The 20,693-nt window shown below is 35.6% G+C and overlaps 1 protein-coding gene across 3 annotated transcripts in view; it reads left to right on the top strand.

The window, feature by feature from the left end:
- Window positions 1-19,471, top strand: part of LOC110034140 (uncharacterized RNA methyltransferase BH0687) — a 39,093-nt gene extending 19,622 nt beyond the window's left edge. Inside the window, exons 7-11 of one of the 3 annotated variants that reach the window (XM_020738423.1) lie at window positions 8,607-8,722; window positions 8,822-8,988; window positions 9,466-9,591; window positions 9,677-9,902; window positions 19,075-19,471. In XM_020738423.1, coding sequence (XP_020594082.1) covers window positions 8,607-8,722; window positions 8,822-8,988; window positions 9,466-9,591; window positions 9,677-9,756 — 489 coding nt within the window. In that variant the 3' untranslated portion in view covers window positions 9,757-9,902; window positions 19,075-19,471. Of the gene's footprint in view, window positions 1-8,606; window positions 8,723-8,821; window positions 8,989-9,465; window positions 9,597-9,676; window positions 9,903-19,074 lie in introns of all 3 variants that reach the window. The other 2 variants (XM_020738422.1, XM_020738421.1) reach the window with 2 other exon arrangements.
- Window positions 19,472-20,693: the final 1,222 nt, after the last annotated feature.

Here is a 20,693-nt window from a genome sequence, read left to right as displayed (position 1 = left end):
AACCTCTCAATAAATGCGCAGCTTCTATAGTAGACTTGCCCGACATAAATCCAAATTGATTTTGAGAAATTTTTGTAATATGTCTTAACCTATGTTCAATTACCCTCTCCCGTAATGTCAAAAAATAATGTATCAATTTGATTCCTCTATAATTTGCACACTCTTGTGCATCCCTTTTATTCTTAAAAATGCTGACCAAATTACTCTTCCTCCACTTCTCAGACATCTTTTTAGTTTTTTAAAATATATTGAAGAGTTTAGTAAGCCAAGAAATTCTTAAATCTACTCTATATTTCCACACTTCAATTGGCATATCATCAGGTCCTACAGAATTTCCACTCTTATTTTGTTAAAGCCCCCTCAACTTTTTTTTTTTACTAATGCGACGGTGAAAATGAAATATTTTATTATTATTAACGATAAAAGGTTACAACAAGGTGTACAAAATTATGTCGTGTGGGCATTTATATTTGAACTCTATGCTGCTCAATAAAAAGAAATAAGGTCTCGTGATTCATGCACATTTCTAATAAAAAAACTTTCATGTAAAGCCTGCTAAGCATAAAAAATGAGCAGCCATGTTGTGTTCTCTAGAAACAAAATGAAACAAAACCTATTTGAATTCTGAAAGAAAAGCCATCTCCAGGCTGATTTGAGGTTTGCTACTGCAATTGGTTGCCTTCATGGTTTGTTTGAAAAAGTCGATCACATTTCTGTTGTCCCGTTAAATGGTGAATCCGCATACCTCAAACACCAAAGGTTTCTTGATTGAAAGAATTGCTTCTAATTCAGCTTGAGCACTATCCCAATTTGCCCAATGCTTGTCGGCCGCAATCAAGCAATCTTCAGTTTCATCCGGAATGATTAGTCTTAAGCCAACCAAATAAGAGGCTCGAAGGGCTCCATCAACATTCACCTTTAGCCAATTGGGAGGGGTGATACCAAGTGAGGTTTACTGCTGGCTGTGATTTTAAGTGAAGCTTCAGGAATTATAGCAACTAAGATAGTGGGGTTTCCAAAGGAGCTGCCATATTTTTTTGGCGTTTTTGTTTTTCCAACTGTTGCAGTACAGGCAAGCGCTATCACACAGTTTGTCCTTGAGGTGTCAGCTAAGATAGCGGAGGCATTTTTCGTAGCTACAAAAGATAGAGATATGGAAACCCCATTTTCTGAGGACTTCTATAATCCGCAAGAGCAGCTTGCAGCTTATAGCATTGAGTGGTCGGTCTTCACGTTGTGTGCATCCCCACAGGCAGGTAGCGATAGCAACCAAGCCTCCTCTATGAAACCAAACATTCATAGGCTAAGCTGTAGTGAAGAATCTCCACCAGAGCATCTGTTCTCTGGGGTGGAGTTTAAGCTTGCAAGGCCATCTGTGCTTATCTTCGTTGTTAATAAATTGGGTTCTATAGGTCATAACCGAGCCCTATGGGGAGATCGGGTTGGTCTTCTTTCATATCCACATTGCATTGATAAAGCATTTCTCACAAATATTAGCTTTGACTCTTTTTAAAATTTCTCAAGTTTTTTTTGGTGGCACTATAAAATAAGAATTAGAAGGATGTTACGGGAGAAGAGATGAACACTTTTGAAAAATACACACGTGATATCATTGAGCTACCAAAGAAGTGAATGGATAAATTTTTTTTAAAATATAGAGTAGATGGAAGGCTGGAGCCGCACAAAGTAAAATTAGTTTCCAAAAGATATACTTAGTTCTATGAAATTGACTAAATAAAAATATTTGCTTCTGTTTCAAAATTGGAATAATTAATATTTTAATCTCTTTTGCTATTATCCTTGAATAATCCATGCAGCAGCATGTTGTCATGAAAGTTTTCTTACACGGGGACATTGATGAAGGTCAATGAATCATCCATAAGAATTCAATTGCTCTTTCACAAAAGAATTATTTATAACTTGGTGGTGGGTTGGCATATTTATAACAACCATGTATGGAATATGATACAGACAAATCTATGGTGACCACACTCTCTTCGTAAAATTCTTCATAAATGTTTTTTTTTTTTTTTTTTGTATATATTGATGATATAATTTTACAAGAGTTGACAATGAAAGAAATATCTTAGAAAAACATTGGTAAAAAAATTGCTAAAAAATTTGAAATGAAGGAACTGGGCAAGCTCAAATGCTTTATCTCTAAGCAAAAGTATATTATGAACCTATTAAGGGAAATACAATGATTGATTGTAAATCATGCAAAATTCTAGTTAAATCATGTCAAAAAGTAGACACGGATGAACACAAAATAGAGGTAGACATTGGCCAATATCAAAGATTAGTGGAAAATTAATCTATCAAATACACGTACCCTGATTTTGTCTTTTGCAGTATCATAAGTTAGTTATGCACAAACCAATAATTTACCATCCAGTTTTTTACAGAGTCGGTAGTTATTTTAAATAAATTTCAGAAATAGGAATTCTCTACAATATATATATATATATAATATTTTATAATTTGAAGGTTATACTGATGCTAACTGAATGGGGTCACCAGTAGCTAGGAGATACTAGACATTTATGAAAGAAAATCATATAATAGAAAGTAAAAAAGAACTTGTTTCAAGATCTAATGCTGAATTCAAATTCAGAGCAATTGCTTTAAGGTTCTGCGAACTTATATGAATTAAAATTATTTTGAGAGATTTAGAAATCAAATTAGAAGAGCTTATGAAGAAATATTATGACATTAAATCTTTAATCACATTACCCACAATCTTGTACAACTTAGTCATAGCAAACATGAAAGAGGAGCATTTTATAGAAGAAAAACTAGAAAGTGGATTGATTTAGGCTTCATATGTTGTAATAGAAAGACAACTTGTTGACATATTTACAAAACAGTTTAGCAGCTGCACATTCATAAATATTATAATCAAAATGATGCGGGGCTCTCAAACAGGAGACTCCAAGGGGGGCTGAATCGTGCAGTTTAGTAGAGAGCCAGTCCAACCGGTCCAACAGGAAGGCTGGACCGACCGCCCAATCTATCCAGCTGGATTCACCGTTCCCGTTCCTACAACTCCCTTTTCCTATTCTGATTCTTGCCTTCTTGGTTACCACCAGCCCCTCCCTGCCTTTTTTATTTGCCACCCAAAGGGGAAGGCCTCCTCTTATTATCCTAGTAATGGAATCTGGTAAGGTTACAACAAAGGACTGCAAGAAATTCGCAATGGGGGAGCAGCGATGGCTAGATCAGAGAAAAGTGGTTGCTGAAATGGGTTGCAGACCTCTGGCTGCTGAATTAATGCATTGCGACTGTAACCTGCTAGAAGTTGCAGCAATTGAAACAACGGGAAGAAATAGTGGGAAGCAGCGGCTGGAACCTACGACAGGATCAGAGAGAAGTTGTGACTGTTGAAACAACAGGAAGCATCGACTGAGCCTGACATGGAATGTTGCAGTTGTTGGATCGTAGGGAAGCAGCGGCTGGGCAAGGATCTTGTGGCTACTGAAATCTGCACAGAAGGCCTTCTGCTAGAACCGACAGAGAAGGACAGTGGTTGATGGATTTAGGGTTAGGCTTTGATAGCATGTTGAAGTTTGGAATAGACCAACACACCTTTATTGATAGAAGAAGGGGTTTTCAAACCCAATTACAATAGACACCATAAAGGAAAGAAATAAAAAACAGAATAAAATAAATAGGAAAGACATAAAATAGAATAAAACAAAAAAGAAAATACATAATGAGGGAATTCAAAAGGGTACAAATGAGACTTTTGAGAACATGAAATAAATGATAGCAAACATACAAACGGAATGGAAAAGTTGACACTGTGAAAATATAAGATAGAAAACAACACAAAATACATAAACAACCATCTAGGAAACGGGGAGAAGGGTGTTGGCCAGAAAAGGGCTGGCGACTGTTGGAGGGTGGGTGGACTTGGGTGGCAGCAGAACGGTGGAGGGGTCTAGAAAACAGGGCTAGACAGCAGCGAGGACAAGCGCTGGGGATTGGACAACAGCTGTGATAGGTGCTGGTGGCTGGACAATAGTAGGGACAAGCCCGGGAGGGGCTGGTTGGGGAGGGTTTTTGCAGATTACAGAAGGGTGTAGGGGAAGTTGCAAAAAGTGCCAAACAACAGCGAGGAAGGTATCGACGGGTCCGACTACAACAAGACAACGACTTGGAGAACCGTAGCAAGAAAAGTGCCAGTGAGGCTGAGGGCAGCATGACTGTTGCTGGAATGAGGGAGGGCTTGGAGGCCAACAAGAAGAAAACCAAAGAACGATGATGATGTGCAGCTACTAGAGTAGGGGCCGGAGGAGCTATGAAAAGATAAATGTCTCGTCAGGGTCGAGCTACAGCCTGAGCTTCACTCAGAACATTAGAGGGGTTCACCACGTCAGACGAGTTACACCGGAGCACATTCTCGTCGTCGGGTATAACCCTCGGAAGAAAAGAACGCCTCAAAGGTAGCACTTAGAAATCCGTACTCATAAAAATCTTCCCTAACCTTAGCAAACAACATGTATAAATAAGAGGAGGTTAGTAGGTAGATTAGGTAAGTAGAAGAATAGACAATAAATGAAGGGGTGATGGGAAAGGAAGGAATTTGAAATTGGGGTAGAAGTGGAAGGTGGTAGATATGGTAGAGAATAAAAAATAAGCAAGAGTAATCCGTGGTTACTGTAGTAGCTACAGTAACACGTCCAAGATACTGTAGTAATTACAATACTGCATCCCAATTTTAGCTATCACGTCTATCTATCGGGGTTGGGGAAGCTTCGATCTTATTCGTCGAAGTTTTTAGGGTAGAAAAAGTTTGGTGGGGGTGGCTTGGGTAGGGGCGGATGTTGAAACCCTATGATAGAAGTAGGGTTGGGCTAGCTTCGATATCAAATGATACCGGAGAAAACCCAAACCACCATGAAAAACATAATTATTATTTCTGAATTTAAAAGAGTGCAAACGAAACTCTTGCAAACATGAAATAAACGACAACAAACATACAAATGGAAATGATAAGATGATACTGCAAAAATATAAGATAGAAAATAATACAAAATACATAAACGTCCTAAATAAACAACCATTTAGGAAACAAGGACATTGCTAGTGGTCAGAAAAGAGCTGGCAACTGTTGGGGGTGGTCAGAGGGAGCTGTGATGACCTGGGGCAGCAGCAGATTGATGGTGAGGTCTGAACGACAGGGTTGGAAAACAACGGGGACAGGCACCAGGGGCTGGACATCAGCTGTGACAGGCGTCAGTGGCTGGACAGTAGCAGGGATGAGCCCGGGAGGGGCTGCCTGCAGCAGAGGCTGGTCGGGGAGGGTGCAAGGACAATTGCAAAAAGCGCCAAACAACTGTGAGGAAGGTGTCCGCTAGGCTGTCGGCGACAGGATAGCGTCTTGGAGACGTCGAACCATAGCAAGGAAGGTGTTGACGCAGCTGAGGGCAGCAGGACTGTTGCTGGAATGAGGAGGCTTGGAGGGCAGCAGGAAGAACCCAGAGGGCATGTGCGACTACAATAAATAAAGGAGGGGCGATGGAAAAGGAAAAATTTGAAATTGAGATAGAAGTGGAAGGTGGAAGAAAAGATAAGGAATAAAAAAATAGGCAAAAGGGACCTGTGATTACTGTAATAGCTACAATAACATGTCTGTGGTACTGTAGCTACTACAGTAACACATCCGCGATATTGTGGTAGCTACGGTAGGACGTCCTAAATTTATCTCCCGCGTCACATTCCTTGTTGATCTCCATTTGTAGTCATTAAATTGATCCAAGACCTGCAATGGTCCTTTTAGAGAATTGACGTACTTAGTGACATTGTCTTCTTTTTGATGAATTTCAAGGAGTTTAATGGGTAAATCATATTGTACCAGAACTAGTAGAAAATTCAACGGAAAACACAAACAAACTTTTATTAATATTGAATTAAGGTTACAACACAACACAAATGAAAAGGGAAAACACACTAATAAACCATGGTTCAGCTAGGGCTGGAAGGGAAGATCTGAGGGCAGAGTGACGTCGACAGTGTGGTGAGGGTATGGGAAGGGATGGTGGTTGTGAGTCAGTTAGGAAGGGGTTTGGTGGCCAGTAGGTGGGCTGGACAGTGAGGATGGCTGTAGAGAAAGGGTTGTCGAGGGTTGGTAAGTAATCCAGAGGGCTGAACCATTCTCCTAAGGGTTGTAATGGGACTACTTGATGTGGAGGAAGGGGCTGGTGTAGTGGACACCAGCAGGTTGGAGGGTAATAGGTTGGTGGGAGGTGGATTGGAAAGGCTGGACAGTAAGACAATGGCAGAAAAGGGGCGATAGGACAACGGGGATGATATGGGGATGACCGACGGCTAATGGAAAGGTAGGAAAATGAGTAGGGAGGAGGATAGAGGAAGACACATCACCGCCTCTGAGTAGGATATAGCCGGAGCACTATCACCTCCTTCGATACAACCCTAAAACAGGGAGTGTGGCTCAACAAAGGAATCTGAAAGCAACACATAGCAACAAAAACTAACCCTACTGCAACAAAGCAGCAATATAAATACTCTCCCAAGTAAAACACAGAAAAGGAAGGATAGAGGGAGGGCCTGCAGCGGTGTGGCCTTTCCTAAAGTGTTGCTCGATCGAGCGGGACACAAGAAAGGAAGTAAATCCCATTCGACTCCTGTCGCATCATGAACCGGTCACCTCAAGCAGGGTCTGAACCGACTCCCCTATGTCGGCTGGTTCGGCCTGCTGGCTTGCTTCCCGCATCCAAACTCTCGCACCCTCATAATCATATATTTTAGATTGATTTCTCAAATCAGAATACGCATGGGTAATATTATTCCGAATTTCTTTGGATGTAGGATAGTAGATGTAATTAGAATTGATTTCTGCTTCCATGGAATTCACTAATCTTGTCATAACTATGGAGTTTTCAGCATACTAGTTTGTGTGTGCCAAGTCTTTGCGGAAGCTTTTTTCTCTCTTGTGGAGCATTTTCTCTTTTCCTAAGCTAAGTCATATTCATTAGAATGGATTAAACCTTGAACTTTTTATTGGTGATTTGCAGCAAGTGAGAATCTGTGTTGTACCCATATACTTTATGACTTTTGTGGAGCGTTCATGATGGATTTAGATGTGGCATTTGACACAGAAGGAAAGGGGAGAGAGGGAAAAAAACCCCTACATTGATACCATGCAAATTAGATGAAAGTAGAAAGAAAAGGACCTTCAATTTTTTTTTTTTTTAATTTACAACACCTATTCTTTTAGATAACTTACATGTGCAGTGAAGGAATGAATAAATGCAAAATACTTTCTATATATTCAACTTCAGAAACAATTATCTGTCAAACAGTATATAGTGAAAACTTGTTTTTCAAAAGGGACTATTGGCAACTAGAATTTAAGATTCAAGTAATGACAGTAGTAAATTTGTTTCAAAGACAGCCACTAGTTAAAGGAAAGACGGAATGAATATTATACAATACAATCATTCCAAATATAGCATGGTTGGTCCGCTACAACTGTAATGATGGAGGGTTCGCTGGTGAAACTATGTGCTTTTCAAAAGAAGTCCCAGGCATAGCTAAAATATAAAAATCTGCCTAGACCTGGACGTTTTTTGAAATGCTGAAATTAATGCTCCTTTTATAGTAGAATTTACTTATCACCTTAAGAAAATCTAACATTGATTGGCTTAGAGAATGTTAAGAGTTTGGTTCTTGTTTTGGAAATTATAGTCCAGATCGAGATGTTTGACGTGAAGGATATTGAGATTGTACTGCAGTTGCAAGCATGAACATACAAACTTACAGCAAGAGAGTTATTGTCTAGAATGAAGAACTAATTAGGTAACTCGAAGAATGCTTTCAAACCATCCATTGTAATACAGACGAGTCATAGATTGTTGGGATTTATGAAGTTGAAGTAGACATGGGAATTTCTTTTTCTTATTGATCTAATTAAGAAAACTCTCGAGATTAGTCATTGTGCATAACCAACTTAAGTCTATTTTTTAATTTTCTGTGGAAATTACTTGACTTTAGGAGGCCGCAGGATTGATTGGTTCTTATCAAGCTTGATGATAGAAGGGTTAAAGAAGTGCAAATCCTCATTTTTCCATCTGTTAATATTCTGAACTCTTGAAAAATGGTGTACTTTTTGGTGATGATTCTTTGTCAAAATTATCTAGATGAGGTTTTGCAGGCATAATATTATTGTAGATATATTTTATCTGACACATTTTCTTGTTTGATAGGAGCTCCTAGTACAATTGTTAATTAAAACTGTATATAACTTGAATGATTATTATAGTTTTTAACCGTTTGCTTGCACAAATGCATCACATTCTTCATTTTCAGTCCATCTCCAGTTTATGCATATAGGCTTCATCTTGGTTTAACTATTATGCATTGTAGAAAAGGTACAAAATGAAATGAAAATGGGATTAAAAAATACATGTTAGAAATTCAAATTTCCTATAATCAGGCTGCTATTCCTTTCTCCTGTACTCTCTTAAGAGTTCCATTTTGTATTATTGTTTCATTATGTGTGAGGCAGTGAGCATGTGCTGATTGACTCTTCCTTTTGCATTAGCACTTTGATGCTTTTTGAGAAAGTAATTTTACATTCTTAGGCTGAAGTTTTGTATAAGTTGATAGAAGATCTTGCTAATCTTAATGGAGACCAGTCTGAGATTGTGATGGATCTCTTTTGTGGAACTGGAACTATTGGATTGACTCTTGCAAGAAGGTCAGATTCATTTCGAACAAATGTTATCAGATGAGCATTTTCTTCCTACCGTCTCTGATGATTAATAGTTTTTGTGAATAACACATCCAAAATTTTCAGGGTAAGACATGTCTATGGATTCGAAGTTGTGAAACAAGCTGTATCAGATGCTCATCGAAATGCTGTGCTCAATGGCATCCATAATGCTACATTCATTCAAGGAGACCTCAATAAAATTGATGATGATTTTGGGAAAGGATTCCCAAAACCTGACATTGTCATCTCAGGTTGTGTTTATTTTGTTTTATTTTTAATTTCTGATTTTCTTATATTCTTAGTCAATTCTGGGTGTATTAAAGTTTTAGTTTTAGATAGCCTAACTTGCCCATCTTAAATAAGAAATGATCAGCTTCTTTCTCTTGTTTGCTTAAATAAGTAGGGATTGGATCAAGGAGAGAAACAATATTCATTTTGAACACCCCAAGGAAGGGTGGTAGCTGGGCGATATATTATAAAAGTTTACTAGAGAATGAAGATGGTGGAGAAATTCAACAATTTTAAGAGAAAAGTGATTTTGAATTAGTAGAATTAACTTCCATTTTAAAACCAGTTTATTTTTTGACCCTTCGTACACGGCCTCTTAGCTTGGAAACTAGTACTCTTCTTTCCTTCTAATAGTGCGACATTTTCTTCTCTTGGCTGTTAAGCCAGAGAGCATAACTCTGTTGAGTATGGCTGATTGAACTTTTTTGCCAATTTTTCAGATCCTAATCGCCCAGGCATGCACTTGAAGCTGATTAAATATCTACTTAATCTTCGGGCATCCCGGATCATTTATATTTCATGCAATCCAGCAACCTGTGCACGTGACCTTGATTACCTTTGCCATGGTCTGGTATGCGCTTTACATTTTACTCAGCTAGCCAGAGTATATTAAAGTTTTGATGGTGCTAAACTATTGATAACCGGTTGCAGCCCGAGAAAGATTTAAGAGGGAGCTATCAGTTGAAATGTGTACAACCAGTGGACATGTTCCCTCATACATCTCACATTGAATGTATCTGTGTGCTGGAGCTCTGTTAGCAATTGTTATATTTTATTAAATTGGTAAAGTGTGAAGCGGCAATCATCTGACATCAATCTTTCGGCTTGCAGTTCTCATAGGTAAATTCAATGCATCATGAAGAATTAGTATGAAAAGGTAGATGTTTATCACTTCACATCAAAAATTTAATCTTGATTTCCTTGTTGCTTTTAAACGTGTTTTGAAGCATGAAATTTTAGGTTTCCACTTTATCAGGCCTAAGTCCTTATATCAATATTTCTTACATGTTATGAAAATGTTAAAGAAATGTGTACCCGTAATTCAGAATCTAGAATATTTTAGAGAAAGAAGAGAAGTGGGAGAAATGATTTCCTTACTTAATCTTGACTTGTCTTTACCATATATATAGAATATTATAGTGAACCAAGAAAGGAAGAATAGTAAGATGTGATTCATATTTAGTCCTATAGCAATGATATTGACCACAATGTTATTTGTGAGTGGTGTAATTTGGGCCTTTCTTAATTTTGAATATTAATTTACCTTATTACAAGGATCCTCTTTAATGCTTGAATTCAAACGTTTCTTATTTCTAAAATCCCTTTTAATGATGAAAATTTACTTTCCTTATTATGCCTCTGCAATATGGAGTGCTCAAAGAGAACTGTAATATTTGTGCATATGTCATGTAACGATAGTGGGTAAGGGAAGTGGTGAGAACATTAATGAGTTCATCATTCAACGTGACATGAGAGACATGTATTTGATCATTTTGAACATTATCATGAATGAAGTAAAAAAGTCGATTGTTGTATGTTTCATGTGGGAGTGAAACATAAGATTAGTACGGTGATAAGTGGTGCCAATATTATCACAATAGATTGTTGATGGACTTAGAATTGTAATGGGATCTGAAAATATAGCAAAAAAGATTGAATAGATAATAGTTTGGTTGTTGTTGAGGAGTGTAGGCACATTGCTTAGTGTTAGGTATTTGCGTTTTGACAAGAATGACTTCAATGTACTTTTATTGGGACAGGCGAATGCGGTAGGTGCAGGGCAAACTTTAACACAAGGGTTTAAGACCTTGGATGAAGAACTTGGATGATAGTTGCTCAATACTTTTTTGAATGGCAGTCAATTTGTTTATTATAATAACGATTTCATCAAAATATAACAACATTGAAAATCATTTGGTTGAATAAATAATGAAATTTGAGATGGAGAGTTAACAAACTTAGGGCGCATTTGGGCCAACGATACGGTAGTGGTGCGGTCTCGGACTGCACTTCACTTTGTTGCATTTGTCAAAACTACCTTTTTCAAAATGCTATTGAGGGAATATGCATTTTGCAATCTGATCTGGCTAAATGTGATTGCTGCCATAAAGCATCGATTTACTTTTTAAAAATATAAAAAATGTGTAATAGCCACTATAGCTTTTTGAACGGTAGTTTCTTCTGCAACTGCTTCACATCTGTTTCTTCGAACATATGCAATTGCCCTAAATAGAACCTTAGCGGCAATCAAAAGTTACGTGAGTTAAGTAGGCCAGACCCGCGGAGCTTGTTTGAGACCGTAAAAAGGCTTTCACAGGTATAAAGTATTGTCTGATTGATTGGTATCAACAAAGCTTGGTTATTGGATCATAAAACATTGTTCTGATGATTTTTATCAAGGGACACATTGTTCATGTCATCTCTTGGTCTATCATTGTGAAATAATAATGGTATGAACATCATGGTTGTTGTTGATTTTATCATTGGCTTGAAAGTCTCATGGTAGCCAGTGCTTGGATTTTGAAGAAACCCTTTTGCAATAATTTGATTTTTATAGCTATTACAGTTCAATGTTAATACAAAAGTTTCATTTGTCGTTAGTGTATGGGATTTGATGGAACAAGATCTCACGGAAACAAACATTTACGGTGTAAATCTGCAATATCTCCAAGTGACCAGAAGACCAAGCTGAATGTAGAAGCAGAAGAACCAATTGATTGTGAGAGGTACCAAAGATTGTTGAACCATATCTTTTGCGGTGAACTTGGTGACCTACTACATGCATGATCCAAAGAAGGGCTATATGGATGCAGTGTATCAGATTCTTATGTACTTGAAGAGTGCACCATGGATGGTTTATTTTCAGGAAGAATGGACATGTAAACATTGAGGGCTTTTGTGACACTGATTAGACGAGTTGTGCAGATGACATAAGATCTAGCTCAGAATTATGCATGTTCATTGGGGGCAACTTGATCCCTTGGAAGAGCAAAAAATAGTCTGTAGTAGTGAGGTCAACAACTGAGATAAAGTACAAGGCCATGCCTTAGAGTTGCTGAGATAATGTGGTTGAAAGCCTTGTTGGTCGAGCTCAAGGTGGACCAAGGAACCCAAATGAAGTTGCGGTGCGATAACAAGTCCACAATCGACAGTGCCAACTACTCGGTGCAACACGAAAGAACCAAACATTTGGAGATTGATAGATTCTTCAACAAGGAAAAGCTAAATAACAAGCTGCTGGAGCCAATTCATGTAGTCATTGGAGAGCAAGTGGCATACTGCCTCACTAAAGAATTTAGTTCATTAAATTTGTCTAGGTTATGTGACAAGATGGCTTAGTGGATGTCTTTTGCTCATCTTGAAGGGAAGTATTGAGAATTGGACCTTATTTAGGGCTCTTTTAGTAAAAAAAGAATATTGGAAAAGTTTGGGGGCTTATTTTTAAAACATTGTAATACCCTATTTAAGCTCATGCTATGAGTGTGCAAAGTAGGTTTTTTGAACAATTCTTTCAGTTACAAAGATAGCAATTGGTTAAAAAATTTTCTTGCATAATCTGGACAGTGTTTCTTTACAACATATAGAATGTTAAGTCAAGCAAGAAGGGAAGAACAATAAATTTTGGTTCACAACTAATTATATATTAATGATATTAATTACAACATATCTTTCTGATCGGTGCAATTTGGGATCTTTCTTAATTCTGAATATTACCTTTCCTTGTTAGTTACCAGGTTTCTTTTTACTATTGAATGCCTTCGTTCCTTATTACAATGTTCTCTTTAATGAAAAGAGAAACATGTTAAAATTGTCCCCACTTTTTCCAGGGTTCAGCTTAGCCTTCAGTGTTTATAAAAGTACCAATTTAGCTCCCAGACACTTTTAATGGGGGTTAAAATTGTCTGCCCTAGTCAAAATTTCAGTTCTGGGGACTAATTTATGACACATAGTGTTAGATATCTAGGGGAGCCAAAGAGGAGGGGAAGCTAGGAGTCGGGAAACTGAAGAAGGGGATTTGAAACGAGAGCTCGAGAACAAAAGAGATGAATTCGCTATAAATCAGAATCAAGATCGACTTACCTGGAGAGTCGACAGTGCGTACGAAAGCAGAGAGGAGAAAGGCAACATCGTTGTCGTGCGCAGGAAGTGGAAGCAAGAGAAAGAATCTCTGTTTACAAGGGCAGCGAGGATGGCAAGCAGCTCGTGTCTCTTATGCGAAGGAGAAGAACCAAACCCTATGGAGCAGGCAAGGGCAACAATGTATGAAGCTCGGGCATAGCAGAGAGGCAGGTCAGATCTTGCGCATAGAGGAGAAGACTCGCTTGCGTGAGAGTGGTTTTCTACCGTAATTAAGGGTAACTTTATTTAATTTATTTAATAAAAATATGTATATTATATCTATATGTTGAATAGGACATCACTTCAATCATTTTTGAGGAAGTTTTGTCAGACACACAACACCATGAATATTGACAAATAGTTGTAATTGAGTCTTTCCCTTCGTATTGCTCTAATTGTTGTATGTTCGACCATTCCATTTCTCAATCTCACCATCTACACCCCCATCAAAGACCAAAGAAGAAAAGTACTCAGATAGAGGCAGTGATTCCCCATCCTTCTGATACGCTCCAAGTTATTGACACTCTTGATCATCAGAAGGATACTCCTGAGGATGCCACTATCCCCACGGATAATCTGCTACACAAAGCTCATGATGTAGGCCCTACCATGGAACCTCTTTTCGCGAGGGCAGGGGAGACATTTCATACTTCGCCTGCCCTAGAACCTAACTTTGATGTAACGGATGACAATATTTCTACTGAGTTTGTACCGCCTGATCAGATAGAGCAAGTTGTTACTTTTAGTCAGGCACACTAGGATCATGATGTGCAACAACCTATATCTTTCCGACAATCCTTGGACCAATCTACGGAGCAGATGAGTCAATCTTCGGATTAGGAATGACAGGTTTATACATCCAGCAAGAAGAATAGGAATGAAGGCCTACTACCAAACTTAAGGGATGATACATTGGTTGATTCGGGTAATGACAACAAACTTAACAATCTGTTTGCTAGCTCCCGTCCTAGAACTGGAGGCAGAGGCAGGGCTAAATTGGATCTTCCGCAAGCTAACTGAATCTACGAGTGTTGGCAGACTTTTGGTGTATAAATATATATCTGTGTGTGTGTGTGTGTGTGTGTTTTTAGTATTTAAAGTGCATTTGATTTAGCCTATAAAGATTCCACTTCTGGATCGAAGAAAGGGTGTTGACACTAAAGAGATGTTAAGGTTTTATTTCTAAAATTATTTTGTACAAATTAAATAATATTTAATATTAATGTTTAAGTATTGTAATCTTAATTAAAACAATGCAATACAATAATTATTGATAATTAAATTAAATAATTAAATTAAATCATTATTAAGTAAAGTGATAATTGAATATTTTATACATTATATGTAATAATTCGAAAGTAGTAATACAAGTTAAGAGTAAATAAATCGTCTGTGATCGAGATGAGTACTTGTATTTTTAATTTATGATAATATTTCATTTCTTCTCAGCTATTTTGCATTGGGAGTTAATGATACGCGTACAATTTTTATTTTGATTGATATCTTTTTATTTTTATTGGTCACATTGTTATAAATCATATATGTTTGTAGCTACTTATTTTCATGTATTAATTAAACTATATATATAGTATATTGAATTGAATACAATGATCACATGAATGGTCTATATTGACAATATGTATATGCATGACTGATTATGAAGTTAGCCTTTTATGATACTAATAGATGAATACTAAGATATCTGTGCATGTAAATAGAAAAAAAACTATTGATATTGAAATACTTTAATTGATGCAAATTTTAGGCGGTGCTTTTGTGATGGTTGCATATATATATAATGATATAGATATGTTATTGATATAGTAAGATTCATTAAATAAAATCATATCAAGTATTTAAATTAATTTATTAAAAACATAACTAGAATGTATATTATTTTTTGTCATCTTGCATTACTGTAGTTTAGGAGTGTGATTATTCACTGGCTCACAGTTGTTTTAAACTAACTCTTCCGGTGAAATTAATTTATTAAGAGATGAGTACTAGAAACGACAATATTTATAGAAGATGCTGACAATATATAATGAGACAATTTAATTATATTATTTTAATTTAATTTTATTAGTGACTTTCATTTGTTAAAAAAAATATGAAAAATTTAATTCCCATCATTTGACCGTGCACCCGTTTTGGTTTAGTTGAAGCCCCTGACCGAGTCGTGACAAAAGTTATATGAGAGACATGATTTAGGATTAATTAATGTAACCTAGTTGAATGAGATGATAAGGTAGTTATAAGAAAATTTTAATAATAATAAAATTTAAAGATAAATTAATAATTATATCAATTCAGGCATAGAGATGCACTCGAAATTATAGAAGAAGAGAGTCCGATAGCAAACGATGAAGTGCAACCTACTATAAATGTGAACATGAATGTCCTAACCCAGATGATGGTGACAATGACCCAGCTGATTCAGGAGTGCATATCGTAGCTTATCGGAAGTAATACAACCGTTGTGGATAAGTACTTCAAGATTTACGTCCATCGTTGTTTAAGGGAGTTGAATATTCGATCGAAACAAATAATTGACAGATGAAAAATGAGTGTCATTAGCTACATTTGTGTTGGATGGAGAAGCCAAAAGATGGTGGCGTGGACATACCCATGTTGATGGTCAGTTGAGAGGAGTTCGTAGAGCTATTCAGAGAATGCTTTGTACCCCTATATGCTCGAAGACATATGCTAGGCTGGTTCATGAAGTTGGGGCATGGAGAAAATTTAGTCATGCAGTACGAAACATAATTCACTACAGTGTCAAGGTATGCATCATAATTGATCACCACTGCAAAAGAAAAGTGCTACAAATTCTTTTCGGAATTAAATGATTCGATCAAACAACCGTCGGTACCTTTAGGGATCGATGAGTACTCAGTATTAGTGGAACGAGCTAGACGATTGCAAATTGATTATTAACTTACTCAGAAGCGTAAGGAGACACACAAGAGAGAGTATTGATGAAGGAAATCTTGTGGATCAATCATAGGGATCTATTTGAAAAAAAAAATATAAGTACAATTCAGATGGATTTAGCAGAGGTACAACTCAGAGTACTGTAATCACTTGTGTTAAATGCAGAAGACAACATAAGGGGGAATGTTTTATGGACTCTGACACATGCTACTGGTATCATCAGTCTGGTTAAATAGGAAGATATTGTTCATTGATTGGCCATAAGAGTATTGAATGCAAAAATCAAGTGGTGCTTCTTCACAAAAGACATCAGTTGGCATAAAATGATAGAGTCTATGGCTTCAGTTCCTACCCAAGGAGAACCATGGCAACCTGTTCGACCTCAGTTTATTCCCTTATAGTGAGTCTGAAGAACCTACTGCTGTTGATGGTGATGAGGTTTGATAAGTTTGAAGTTTTTTTTTAGCATAATTTCTTGCTTTGGTTACTGTGTTGTTATCCGAAGTATAATTTAGTCTTGTATTGGGTCTTCGCTTTATTGTAATTATTTTTTATCTTCATGAATAACCCCTAGTTTTCTTCTTAAAGTATGGATGACTAATGTGAAATGTTGTTTTTTTTTTAAATTTCGAGGATGAAATTTTTATAAATGGGGAAGATTGTGACGCTTTCTTTCAGATACCTGGGGGAGCCAAAGAGGAGAGGAAGCGAGGAGTCGGAAATCCAAAGAGGGGGAGTTGAAACGAGAGGTCGGAATGCGAGAGTTGATTTTGCTCTCTAAATTAAAGTCAAGATTGACTTACGTGGAGAGTCGACGGTGCGTAAGAAAATAGAGAGGATAAATGCAACATTGTTGTTATGCAGAGGAAGAGGAAGCTAGAGAAAGCTCTCGTGATGTACGAGGGCTGAGAGGACGACAAGCGAATCATGGCTCTAGTGCGAAGGAGAAGAAGAACTGAAACCCTATCTCATGTGCATTGGAGAAGCGAATCATGACTATAGCATAGGAAGCTTAAGCATAGTAGAGGTAGGCCATATCTCACGTGCATTGGAGAAGACTCATCTGCATGATAGGGGTTTTCAACCGTAATTAAGGGTAAGTGTATTAATTAAGTTATTTAATAAATGTTATATATATTATAAATATATGTTGGCTATTTAAATGTTAAACTAAAGTGCATTTGATTTAGGCTATAAGGTCCTACTTCTGGATCGAAGAAATGGTATCGACACTAAAGAAAGATTATGATTTTAATTCTAAATTTATTTTGTATAAATTAAATAAGATTTAATATTGATATTTAAGTATTGAAATCTTAATTAAAATAGTGCAACACATCAATAATTGAAAATAAAATTAAAATATAATTAAGTAAAATGATAGTTGAATATTTTATACTTTATACGTGATAATTTGAAAGAAGTAAATACAAGTAAAGAGTAAGCAGATCATCTATGATCGAAGTGAGCTCTCACACACTTAATCTATATGATTGTTTCGTTTATTCTCAACTATTTTGCATTAATACTTAATGATACATGCAACTTTATTTTGATTGATATGTTCTTTTCTTTAATAGTCACCTTGTTATTAATGTTATATATTTGTAGCTATTTACTATTATGCATTGGTTAAACTATATATATATATATATATATATATATATGAAAAGATGGATGACAACATGTGCTTGTCCACCCATATGTGTTAATTCAACTCAGATGGATTTGAACCCAGTACCGAGGAGACTTATGCCAAAGCTGCCAACCAACATGCCACCAGTTGCGTGCACGCACATACACAATTATATATATATATATATATATATATCAAATTGAATGCGGTGAGCATGTGAATGATATGTTAATATTCACTGTTTTTATATGTATGACTGAATTTGATATAATCACTTTTTTTTGGTACTAGCGGGGGAATGTTAAGATACCCACACACGTAAATGGAAAATGATACTGATATTGAAGTACCTTAATTGGTACAAATTTTAAATGGTGCTTCTGTGATGATTGTACAAATATAGAATGATATAGATATATTATTGATATAATAAGATTCATTGAATAACTTCATATTAAATGTTTATATCATTTATTAAGTGCTTAACCGATATATATATTTCTCTTTTTCTTGTATTACTGCAATTTAGGTGTGCGAGTTTTCACTAGTTTTGGTTAGCTTACAGTTATTTTAAACTAACTCTTCAGTGAAATTAATTTATTGAAGATGAACATTAGAAGAGACAATGCTTATAGAAGACGCGGATATCCTGTAATGAGTTAAATTTAATTTTATTAATTTAATTTAATTTAATTGGGACTCTTTCATTTGTTGATAGTTAGTTATAGAAATTTTAATTACCATCTTTTGACCGTCTGTACCTGTCTTGATTAATTACAAGCATTGTGTCGTGATATAAGTTGACACTTTTATAGTAAATAGTTAGAGATTATTTTGGCACTTTACTCTTAATGATAAACATTAGCTTTCCTTGTTAGTGAGTATAAATTAGTTGAACAGTGCCTTCCCTTCGACTGCGCTTTGAAAAAGAAAAATCTTCGCTACTACATTGCCGGCCATTATTATTTACTAGAGAATTTACAAGTCCTTTGTCAAATCATTTTTCATGATTGCACTTATCGCTTTTACATGAGTTTTTTGCTTTCTTCTTTTCATTGCTTAACATCATTGTGCTTTAAAATGAGGAACAATCTGTCAGGATTTTGGAGCGCTCAGTTTCTAATATTTCTGCAATCTTATGTACATGGTGCATTTTGGCTCTTACGAACTTATATTATTTTCAAATAAAAGTAGTGAAAAATATCAATCGTTGAATGCTTTTTTGTTTATATTTTTTAAATATTTTTGCTTCCACGTTAATTTACATTTCTTATTCATATTTAAAAACTTGTCTTGTTTTGGCACATATTACCATATAAATTCATCATAATTTGGTTAAGCCAAGGGTTCCCCGTTGCAGGCATTAGCAAGCAATTGATGAAATCTGTTACTGCGTTTATTAAAGCCATCATGAAATCTCTCCACTCTCAAGTTCTCTTGAATGGATCCAAATTTTAAGGAGTTCAATTGCTACAGTAATAATTAGATTTCTCTTCTAGTGCGCATCCTTTTCCATCTGAAGTAGCTGAGTGGTCTTTTTTGACTCGTTTGAAGGTTAGAATCACGCTCCAAAATTATGTGCAACTTAATAACGACTGCAGGAGCTCTTGTAATATATTCTTTGATTTCCATTTCTATCTTGAACTAGTCTTTAGCACTGCTATTTTTAATCTATTGTAGTACATACTCAAAGCTACACTTCCCTTTGTCAGTATTTAATCTTAAAAAGCTTTCTGTGCCAAACCATTCTTTCATATAAGCACTTGTCATTAATTGATATAAGTACCTATCATTCTTGGAATTTGAAGAGATTTGTTTCATGAAAGTTGCATTTTGTTGTTATTGTGTTGAATTTTATCATCTGTTTGAATCATGGCTTTTAAGCTAGCAGGCATTTTGCATGCGACTGCCTTGTGTTGAAGTGAAATCATAGCTTCAACTTGTGAATGGTATAGCTCAGTGTATTTTTCTTTCAGATCAAAAGAATGTTTATTGATAAAAAAAATTAAGACATGTGCCAAGGTTGTGAAAATCAGACCAATCATTGAATCTGAAGTAGAAAGGGGTTCATGTTTAAAGGTTAAAGTTGGGGTTAACTTAGTGCTTGAATGGGATGATATACTAATCATTAAAACTTTTAAGTATTAAACCATATAATAGTAATGTAAATACATAAAAAAATAAAATAAATATTTATATTATATTATAATTATGTAATATATAAAAAAATTAAAAATAAATATTTCATGAAATGTAAGATGTATGCAAGAAATATCTTCTATAGCTTTAAATTTAACAGTTTTCTAATATTATGGTAATTTTTGCTTAATTTTATTAACTTATTTTCTTACATTGTTTAATTAAATAATAAAATATTTAAAACTCGGTACAAAGTTTAAATGTTTATTGAAAATTTGATCATAATAATAATCGGTCGTTTCACTTGAATCTTGACTTGTTCATTGGTTCATAGATTCGAATGGCTGCTCATATGACAAAAAAATCGTTGTATCATTGTAGAAAAATGATTTTTTTTTCTTAGAATAATGATTTAGATTCTTTTATAAAATACTTTTTTGAATTTTAGATCTTCAAATAAATAAAAGAATACATTAATTATATCCTTAATAAAACTATTTTATAATATCATTGTAATATAAAAGTTATAAAATTAATTTTTTAATATGGCATTTTCACCTCAAGAGATTTTTGTGTCATTCATGATAAACTAATGTACTTCCAAATAGGGGAGAAAATGAGTTGAGCTTAGCTCAGCTACTCTCGACTTGAGCTTAAGCTTGATTAATTTTATCAAAGTTTGAGCTCGAGCATGAGCTTAAGTCTACTAATTTGCAAGTCGGCTTGTTCATTATATAAGAGTGCAAATAGTATTAATTTAAGGTAGTAATGTAATAAAATGATTAAAAGAATGAGTAATTAGAAGAGAAATAATAAAGAAAATATTTTGAATATATTTTG

Source organism: Phalaenopsis equestris, unplaced genomic scaffold (assembly GCF_001263595.1).
Source record: "Phalaenopsis equestris unplaced genomic scaffold, ASM126359v1 Scaffold001358, whole genome shotgun sequence".
Lineage (NCBI taxonomy): Eukaryota > Viridiplantae > Streptophyta > Magnoliopsida > Asparagales > Orchidaceae > Phalaenopsis > Phalaenopsis equestris.
The sequence above is the reverse complement of the archived record's forward strand: the minus strand, read 5'-3'. Positions and strand labels throughout refer to the sequence as shown.